We start from the raw sequence: 10,516 nt of genomic DNA, 5'->3' as shown, positions 1-10,516 counted from the left end.
TCAGCAACCTATTTAGGGCTGTGATGCTGAAAAGATAGAAGTGGAGTCTAGGCCAATGTTTTGTAAACTGGTGTCCTTGGACTTATTCTTGGGGATCTGACAGTTCTCAATAAGAATGTAAAATATTTGCATTTTCATTTGGATGATTAAATAAATACAACCATATTTTACATCTTCTTGATGACTACAACAAAGCATTGCCGTGCTTACAGATATGTGTAAGATCTTTATAAGAAAACTATAACTCTGATGAAAGTGACCAAAGAATTGCTAAGTGGAGAGATATTCCATGTTCATGGATAGGAAGACCCAATATTGTCAAGATGTCAGTTTTTCCCAACTTAATCTATAGAGACAATGTAATCCCAATCAAAATCCTAGCAAGTCATTTTACGGACATTGACAAATTGATTCTACAGTTTACATGGAAAGGTTAAAAAAACAACAGGACAGCTAACAGTATTGAAAGAGAAGAACAAAACTGGAGGACTGCATTACCAGACTTTAAGACTTATTATAGAGTAAAGCTACAATAATCAAGATAGTGTAGTAAAGGCGCACCTGGGTGGTTCAGTTGGTTAAGTGTCCAACTCAGTTCCGGCTCAGGTCAAAATCTTAGGGTCTTGAGATCAAGGCCCCGCATATGGCTCCCCTCTCATTGGGGAGTCTGCTTCCCCTCTCCCTCTCCCTCTTCCCCTCCCCCCTGCCTGCACACACACGCACACACGCACACACACACTCTCTCTCTAAATTAAATAAATAAATCTTAAAAAAAAAAGATAGTGTGGTGTGGATGAAAGAATAGACAAATAGATCAGTGGAACAGAATAAAGAACCCAGAAAACAGATGCACACAAATATAGTCAACTGGTCTTTAACAAGGGATAAAAGGCAGTTCAATGGAGAATGATAGTTTTTACAACAAATGGTTTTGGAACAACTGGACATCCACATGCAAAAAAAATGAAACTTCATAAAGAACTTTCACAAAAATTAACTTAGAATGTTCTGATGTAGATTGTAAAACTATAAAACTCCTGAAGATAACACAGGAAAAAATCTAGTGACCTTGGATTTGTCAATAACTTTTTAGATAAAATACCAAAAGCTTGAACCATGAAAGAAAACACTGAGAAGTTGAACTTCATTGAAATTAAAACTTCTACTCTGCAAAAGACACCGCTAAGAGAATGAAAAGACAAGCCACAGGCCAGGAGGAAATATTTACAAAGCACATTATCTGATAAAGGACTGATATCCAAAATACACAAAGAACGTTTCAAACTCAACAGGAAGAAAGCAATTATCAAATTTAAAAATGGGCAAAAGATCTGAACAGACATCTCAGCAAAGAAGTTATAAAGATGGCAAATAAGCATGTTCAAAATACACAAGGAACTCTTAAAACTCAACAATATCTCAACTTGTAAACAATATCTCAGAAACAAAACAAACACATTAACTCAAGAAAAAATACCTCAGACAAACCATTAAAAAAATGGGCAATAAAAAGTATGGGCAATACATCTGAACAGATATCTCATCAAAGAAGATAAGCAGATGGCAATAAGCATATGGAAAGATATTCAACATCATATATCATTAGGGAACTGCAAATTAAAGCCCCAATGAGATACCACCAAACACCCATTAGAAGGGCTAAATGCAAACAAACAAACAAACAAACAAAAAACAAAAAACAAAAAAACCCCAAAACCCTGATCATATCAAATGCTGATGATGGTGTGGAACAACATTCCTGGCGGGAAAGCAAAATAGTACAACCACTTGGGAAGACAATTTGGCAGTTTCTTTAAATACAAAACATAGTCCTACCATATGATCCAGCAATCAGTCTCCTCGGTATTTACCCAACAAGAGCTGTCTACACAAAACCCTGCACACAAATATTTAACAATTACTAATAACTGCCCCAAACTGGAAGCAAATGAGAGGTCTTTTAATAGGTAAATGGATAAACGAACTGTGGTACATCCAGGTGATGGGTATTATTCAGCAATATAAAGAAATGAGCTACCCAGTCGCAAAAAGACATAGAAGAACTTCAAATACATATTTCTAAATGAAAGAAGCCAGTCTGAAAAGGCTACGTACTATATGATTCCAACTCTTTGACATTCTGGAAAGGGCAAAACTATAAAGAGGGCAAAAAGATCAGTAGTTGTCAGCGTTTGGGGGAGGAAGAGAGGAAAAAAGAGGTGGCACATGGGATCTGAACCTTGTACAACTATTCTGCATGATACTATACATGGCACCCTGCACTGGTCAACACTCATAAATCATATAACAGGAAGAGTGAGACCTACTGTAAACTATGGACTTTAGTTGTTAATAATCTACTAGTATTGGTCCATAAACTTTAACAAATGAACCACACTATCACAAAATGTTAAAAAGAGGAAACTGTGGCGGAAGGAGGGTGGGATATATGGGAATTTGGTGCTACTTGCTCAATTTTCCCATAAACCTAAAACTGCTCTAAAGTCTATTAAGTGTTAAAAAATAAGTGAGACAACATTTGAGGAAAAAACATATACTATACAAAGTCAATTGCAGCTTATCTACTTTTATTATTAATTCACTGCAACTATTTATATCAGGATCCATTATTTTTTTTAATGTAAATTGGGTTTTGGCCCAGATCATAATTTACTGGCTATAGATTCTGCTATTGTAAATTTTAGGGATTATTATTTTTACCAAATCATTTTTCTGGGGCCAAGTTATGCATATTAAAATGTTTTCCAAATATATTTTTTCTTCCATTAATTTTTAGTCAATGATAAACTTCACCATGAGCAGTTTTAACCACTGTTAGTTTTATTTTATGTGTATTATCTTTAGTTTTATTTTATGTGTATTATCTTTACTAGCATATTCACCACGGGGGGGTCAAACATGGTAGGGTCAACAGATTCTGCTCTTTGACTTACAGAGATATAACTTTGACTCAGCTTTTTAGGAACATGTTGCTTGCTGAAAAGACTTCACAACCCCACCTATACCCGCACCATTTATGAAATAGAAAAGGCTTTCCTCAGATCTTCTTGCAAGGGACAAGCAGATGCAAGCCAACACAGTGGTTCCCGTCATTCTGCTGGAAGCCCAAGGCAGAGGTTCCACTCACACATGTGGTTTAGAACTGAGACTCTGTTCTCTCTGTGAATGAGTGAACATCAAGGAAAGAGGCTGTGGATGCCCTACAAACCTGAAAATAACCCCTCTCCTCCTCTTCATCTTGGAGTTCTGGGTAGCAAAGAGTACTGGTAGTTTCCACAGTTTTCATTCCCCCTTTGCTTAAAAACAGTTTTAATTGGGGCAGCAATTCAACAAATGAAAAGACTAAAGTTCCTAACCTCTGTGGCAGCTAAGAGTGACCACACAAAGTTCAGGCCAGTGACATGTAATCAGAGTGTGGTGTGGGACCTTGGGGAGGCTGGCCAGATGGCACAGACGCAGCTGGGAGAGCCTCTTTTGCCCTCCCCCTTCCTCCTGCCTGCCGTCTCAGTGCAGATCTGGTGGCTGGTCCAGGCTGGAGCTCCTGCAGCCAGCCACCCTGGACCAGGGACAGACTTGATGATGGAAACCACATGACCGATGACCTGTGGTCTTCATGACGAGCAGTCCAGGATCAGTAAGGGCTGCCTGCCTCTAGAGTTTTGGGGGGGCTTGGGAGTTTGTTTTCGTTTTTGTTTTGTTTTAGTAGCAAATGTCCTCTACTGCAGGGGATGCGGGAAAGTTTTATGAATATGGAAAAGGGCGGGTTACAAAGGACAGCCCATCTCCCTGAACATAAACCATTTTCTCTGGTTACTGTCAGTAAGTCACAAATAAGTCAGAGCCATTGTCCAGTTCCCAGGGGTGGGGGTCATTGGAGTTGTCTTACAACAGAAAAAGAGTTCTTTTATATGAGAAAGATATAAATCTCTCTCTTGTTTATGCCACATTATTTGGGGGTTTCTACTATATATAGGCAAATCTAAGCCTAACCAAAATAGGAGCTTTGCCACTGAATCACTGTGTGATTTTGGACAAGACAGGTCCCTTCTCTGGAGACAGCCCCTGTGCATAGTGGCAGAGACAGGTACGGAGGCAGCTTGCATGATTCTGAGACTTGCCGCTTTTGCCTGGCTGACATCCCTGTCCTCTTCTATTAGGAAGAGTACATCAGTATTTCTTTGGGGAGCTGCCCCTTCCCCACACTTGTCCTAGTTAAGTGAGGCTGACCCCCTTCCTGGGTCCAGTGGAGAACAAGTGACCCAGACCTCAGCAGCTACGGGTGCACAGAACTGGCTGAAGGAGACCGGCCTCACATGGGGAGCCGCTGGTGCAATGCACATGTGTACACATCAGTCTGAGGGCTCGCATGTATGCACTCTTCTCAGGTCTTCCCAGGGCCCCTTGTGTGTGCCTGGCTATGGGCACAAAGCCTGGCCGCCATGCACAATGTTCCTTTCTGTACCCATGCCACTCCCCCCTGACACCCCACCCTGTTTTGATGGAGCCTGACCTCACTTAGCATCCGTTTAGTGAGGTTCTGTATCTGGTCTCTCATTGCACAATTAGGTAACTGAGGCCCAGAGTGAGTCAAGGACTGGTCTGGGGCCCAGAAGGTGGGCAGAGTCTAAAGGAAAAGGAAGGGCTTTAGACCAGGGCTCAACACCTCCCTAAGGGGTTTATTTTATGTTGAAAGCCTCTAAGATCCTAGGGGGATCCCTGTCCACACCCTCTCTCCATCTAGGGTCATTTTCCTCTCCACATCCTCACATGTGCACAGCCACACTCACATGGACTTCTCGGGTGGGGAACATGGAGGCGTGGTCAAGAAAGAGCAGACGCAGGGGAACTTACAAGAGAGAGTGTTAGGAAGAGGTTGGAGACAGCTCTGTCATGGAGCGGTGGCATCCATTTTCCTAACTACCTGCTCAGTAGGGGAACCCCTAAGGTCCCAAGGGTAGCTTTGAGAGGATAGGACAGGAGTCTTGCAGTCCACCTCTGTGGCCACCTGGAACTACAATGAGCCCACAGCCCCTAGGGTGGACAGTGGCTACAGGAGACAGGTCAGCGGCAGGCCAGGGGACAGGAAATGCAGGGTAGGGAACAGGTGATGCAGCGTGGGGGACAGGTGAGGAGGACAGGATGGGCCTGGTGTGGGGGTGAAGGAGCCAGGAGTGGGGCCAAGGCTCCTTCCAGGCTCCCCTTCCCCATGACCTCACTCATGCTTCTTGAGATCATCTCCAAAATAAATGACTTGTCCCCAAGTACTTGTCCACATTTGGGGAACAAAAACTATGCTGAGATTCTATACTGGCCCTGTGCTTTTGAGCAAGTTGTCTCAGCCTTTTTGACTTGAGTTTCTACACCTGTAAAACAGGGCAAAATCCTACCTCATCAAGTCATTAAAAGAGGTTAAAGCATGGGAAAACCCAAAGTCAAAATGCAAACGAGGTAAAAAAAAAAAAAGAGTTGATGAAATCAAGGAAGGAATGTACACAGCCTGTCCAAGTGCCACAGAAAGCTACTTCCCAGTGAGACTTGGCATGGTTAGGTCACCTAATCCAGGAAGATAAAATCAACAAGGAAGATGGCATGATGGAAGCTTCCAGAGAGAAGGATCTGAGTCTCACAAGATTAAAGAGGCCCTGGGAAAATTAAGGAGGCCTAGAAGGTTTTCCTCAAAATACTCTAATTTGGTTAGGCAACTCGCCAGACAGATACCCAATCAAGACTGGATTAATTCTTCGTTAGTTGCAGGGTTGCAATTATTTTACACTGTTTAATGTAAAATGTATTCATGCCCATACATTTTAATTGTTTCGTTTTCCAAGATGAAGTGCCAAGCATGCCTGTTGGAATCATGTCGTCTGAAGTACTGGTCTTTATTTTAAGGGGCCCTCTCCTGTGACCCACCATCTCTGCTAACCACGTGGAACTCCTCTTTCACCTCCATCCTCCTCATTGGAAGTGATCTCCACACGGGCAGAGACCACACCATGTCCTGGTCACTGATGAAGCTACAGTGCTGGGTACAGAGCAGGGGTGGATGGATGGACAGATGGACAGTTGGAGAGAGAAGGAGTCCTTTAAAACTGAGCCCTTATGTGGGGTGGGTTGAGGGTGTCACATGTACAGACCCTGGATGGTATGCACGGAGCGCTTCCAGCTGTCCTTCCAGCTCTGAGCCTCCTTCACCTGCAATGCATTGTCGGCCTGGATCTTCTTCAACTCCTCTTCAAATAGTGCTAGATATTTCTGGGAGCAAAGCAGCAGGAGGGGGCCAGATGAGGAGGGACTTCTGGACCCTGTGCCCTATAGGAATGCTGTAACTCACTGCCAGGTAGCTTTTAACCTACTCCAGGCACTGGCAAGAATTCCACAGATCATCCTGCATGTAATCTGCCCAGCCACCCATCAGGCAGGTCCAGTTGTTTCCCTCGTTTTACAAATGGGGAAACTGAGGCTCAACACCTTGCCTGGGGTCACCCAGCTAGAAAGATGCTGAGTGGGGACTAGGACCGTCTCCCTGACTCTGGACTCTGCACTCGTTCCTAACTGCCAACCTGCACTGTGGCCTCCTTGGAGCTCAGGGCTCTCGGCTTCCTTGGAAGGCTGATCCCTCTAGGCCTTGAGCCCTTACTGAACTCAACAGAGTTGTCCTCTGTCCCTGGGGCTTGTTGTGGTGGCCAGCGAAGAGCCTGGGGGGTGGGGTGGGGATCAGCCTATCTTTTTCATGGGCAGGACCATGTTTCTCTCTGGGCACCAGGACCAAAGCTCCCACAGGTAGCATCTGGGTGTAGCCTCCTCTTCAGGCAGGCCCCATGGGTGTCTCAGGCACTCAGTTCAAATCCTGCCTTTGCCACTTAAGTGGCACGAGGAGGCATATTCCTAGAAGCCTCAGTGTCCTCATCAGTAACGGGGACACTTCTACTTTCCTCACGGGGTAAACATGAGGCATCAGTGAGATGCCTCAGGCTGAGGCGAGAAGCTACAGGAGGTGCTCAGTAACTGCTGGCCGTTCCACCCACTGCCACCTACTGCTCCCGTGGCTTCTGCCTCTGACCACGCTGTCCCCTCGCTCTGACTCAGCTGTTCCTCCAGAAGGTCCTCCTTCCCCACCCCGGTCTGAGTGGGGTGTCCCTCAGCGGGGTTCCCCCAGCACTGGGGCTCATGCCCTCAGACCCACGCTATCACTGGGACTGCACATGACCCGCAGATCTCGTCCTGGGGCCTGAGATCTTGAGTGTTGACACTGTGCTCCAGAGCACCCCGACATGGGTCATCCGCTCCATGGGCCAAACCTCGGGGCCCTGTGTGGGGAAGCTCCCCTCTTCCCAATGCAGCCAAACTGAGCCGCCCCGTGCTCCCTGGGACCTGCCTGCCCATATCCGGCCTCTCTGCTCACCAGGTAGACAGCATCTCGGGCTTCCACGGCTGCCAGGTGGCCCAGGGTCGTTTTGGTCGTGGTGATGGATGGTGTTTTCAGGAGGAGAATCTTATTTTGGATGGTGACTTCGGTGGGTTTGATTCCTGGCCACTTCCTACAAATACACACACACGTCGAAGTCAGATGGGCTTGTCGTCATCGTTACAGATGTGCACCCTCCAGTCCTGCTGGAAGAGTCAAGCATATCTTTTTTTTTTTTAAAGATCATGTTTGAAATGTCTTCATTAAAAGGAAAACCCTCCTAAGCATTTAACGTTAAGCTTCTTCAAGTTCTTTTTCGTATTTTCATGCTGTTTAAATCCGTGTGCATAGATGGTCTTGGGTTGTGCATGGAGGGGGCGGGGAGGAATGCCACACCGCTAGTTGTCTCCCTTTGCCAGGCCCGTTTCCTCAGCAGGGGGCTGGTCAGGCAGCAGGGACCAATTCCCGGCCCATTCTTCCTACTGGGCTGGGCAAGTCACTGCCTTAACTTCTTCCAGAACCACATCCTTGGGGCCCAGGGAACAAGCACTTTGACAGCTCTCGTGCAGTGGTTCACAGTGCCACCAGCGACTCGAGAATGTGCCCCATACTTGGATGGGCCTCTCTTTCTTTGCAGGTCCCTCTGTGGGTCCTTAGCAAGGAAACTAAAAGCTGATGAGTTCTTGCTATGTGCCAGGGGCACTCTAAGGAAGATCTTGTTTAACTTTCTCTTTATAATATCATAGAAGGTGGGCCTCCATGCCCATTTCTCAGGTGAGGAAACTGAGACTTAGAACATACTGCCTTTCCAAGGCTTCCCGGTGCCCCTAACCATACCACTGCCCCGTGCTCCAGCAAACACCATCATGGCTGATATTCCTCGATGCTCTTGGCTCTTACCTGCTCCCCCGTTCAATCAGGGGCTTCTCACTTTCTTCCTTCAGGGAAAGCTTAGCAAGTTTCCTCCGTATGAGGATTGATGTTTTCTGTTTGGGGGACTCCATCCCTGGCAGGCAAAAGACAGGTTATGACCATGGCCTCACGCACAGGCGAGATCGAGGGGATTTCTCCCCTTCCTTACATTTGGGGGGATGAGGGCTTGCTCCTCTCCTCCCCATTTGGAGCCTCCAGGGGGACACGGAGCCTGATCCCACAGAGAAGTTGAAAGCAGCAAATCTGTAGGCCTGGGTGGAGGGGGTGCAGCCCGTGGTGGTGGGCGGGGGGCCTGGCTGAGTGATGGGAGTATGGTTTAGGTGCTCTTCCCAGCTCCAAAGCCCAGAGCACGATGCTCTGACATTTGCACAGCTTCCATGAGCCTCCAGATAAGCTTTGGTTTATAGTAGCTCAAATGGGTTCTGAACGAACAACTACCCCTGGGGCAAACACATTCAAAGTTGTCCCTCTGATGTCCGGCTCACTGACCTCTCCTTTCATGTGCTTTCCTGACAGGGCCACACCAGTGGCGTGAAAGCTAGCAGGCAGGGGCAGCCCTGATCTGCCAGGATGCTTGGGTCCCAAGCCCGAGTTACAGCAGGAAAGGCCTCCCTGGGGCCTCCCTGGGGCGGGTCTCCCCAGCTCCATGGCTCCTTCCAAGGTACCTAGAGTGCCTTCCCAGCCGGCTGCTCTGCCCGTCCTCCCTCATCTCTAGTGCATCTGCGGGCCCTGCTTCCCAAACAAGGCTCTCACTGGACAGAGAAACCTCCAGAATGGGAAAATGACCAGTGCCTCAACATGCGTACACAAGTTGATCCAAAAAGTCCACTTCTAGGAACCTATTACCCCAGAATGGAAATATAAGGATGCTGATGCCCCCATCAGCACAAGCACAGGAGTGAAAAACTGGAAATGGCCCAATGTTCAACAGCAGGGGACTAATTAAGAAAACGCCCAAGAAGATGATGGACTGGCTTGGCCAACGTCCCCCTGAGGGTGAATTAAGTTATAAAAGAGCACATACCGTGTAACCACCCACCCCCCACACACATACTCAGGCCTGTGCCCCAAAGGAAAGGCCTAGAAGGATGGACAGCAAATGGTAAGGGCACTTCATTCTGGGTGGAAAGACTGTGTTCTTCACTTCCTTTGCAACTGATACTGAGTTTTTAATTTTCCTATAAAAATGTATTGTCCTTATAAAAAAACTTTTTAAAATAAAAACAATATATTTTAATTACTCACTAAGTTAGGGATAAATGGGTAACATTTACTATATGACTCACATCTTTATATAGTTATAAAACTAATACATACAATATAAAAAATTTGAACATCACCTAACAGGGGAAAAGAAACAATTTTCGCAGTTTCTCACCGTTCCACCCACCAGAGGTGATCATTGTCAACTGTCTGGTATCTGTCCCTCAGGCTCTGGCTCTGTCTCTCCCTACGTCTCCCTCTGTCTCTGTCTGTCTCACACAGATTCATCTACATATTTGTGAGTATATATATGTTTATATCACATACGCAATTAAAAAAATGGTATCATAGATAAGTACCAATCGTCACCTTGTTTTTTCCCATAACAGTATTCCCTCCTACCTTTCCACACTGGCACGTGGAGACCCACTGCACCCACTTTAACAGCTGCACGATCTGCACTGGTACCTCCAGACCATAATTTACTGATCCACCCCCCTGTTACGTGCATGTTAGTGTCGTTTCCAATTCTCTGCAATCTCAAACGGTGCCGTATTGAATATGCTTGAAAAGGTATCTTTGATGGGACGCCTGGGTGGCTCAGTCAGTTAAGCGTCTGCCTTCAGCTCAGGTCATGATTCCAGGGTCCTGGGATCCGGCGCCACATCGGGCTCCCTGCTCAGTGGAGAGCCTGCTTCTCCCTCTCCCCCTGCCCATTCCCCTGTGTGCTCTCTCTCTCTGTCAAATAAATAAATAAAAATCTTTTTTTTTAAAGTTATCTTTGAAAAATGATGCAAGCATTTCTGTTGGATAAATTCCTAGGGTTAGAACCACTGGGTCAAAGGTACACACGTTCCGAATTTTGAAAGGTACCAACAGAGAGTTCTTGAAGACGGTGATATTGATGTTCACTTCTCCAAGGGTCTCTGTGGTGCTTGGGCTTTCTGACATCCT

The 10,516-nt window shown here is 46.2% G+C and overlaps 1 protein-coding gene across 1 annotated transcript in view; it reads right to left on the bottom strand.

Annotated features, from left to right (window-relative positions):
• Positions 1-883: 883 nt before the first annotated feature.
• CCDC180 (coiled-coil domain containing 180) overlaps positions 884-10,516 on the bottom strand; it is a 67,975-nt gene continuing 58,342 nt past the window's right edge. The window contains exons 38-40 of the mRNA XM_034664157.1: positions 8,327-8,432; positions 7,424-7,559; positions 884-6,273 (exon numbers count right to left, since the gene is read on the bottom strand). Of these exons, the coding sequence (XP_034520048.1) occupies positions 6,142-6,273; positions 7,424-7,559; positions 8,327-8,432 (374 nt within the window). The 3' untranslated portion in view covers positions 884-6,141. The remainder of the gene's footprint in view (positions 6,274-7,423; positions 7,560-8,326; positions 8,433-10,516) is intronic.

The sequence above is a fragment of the Ailuropoda melanoleuca genome, chromosome 7 (genome assembly GCF_002007445.2).
Source record: "Ailuropoda melanoleuca isolate Jingjing chromosome 7, ASM200744v2, whole genome shotgun sequence".
NCBI classification, from domain to species: domain Eukaryota; kingdom Metazoa; phylum Chordata; class Mammalia; order Carnivora; family Ursidae; genus Ailuropoda; species Ailuropoda melanoleuca.
Note: the sequence above shows the minus strand (reverse complement) of the source record. Positions and strands in the feature narration are given on the sequence as shown.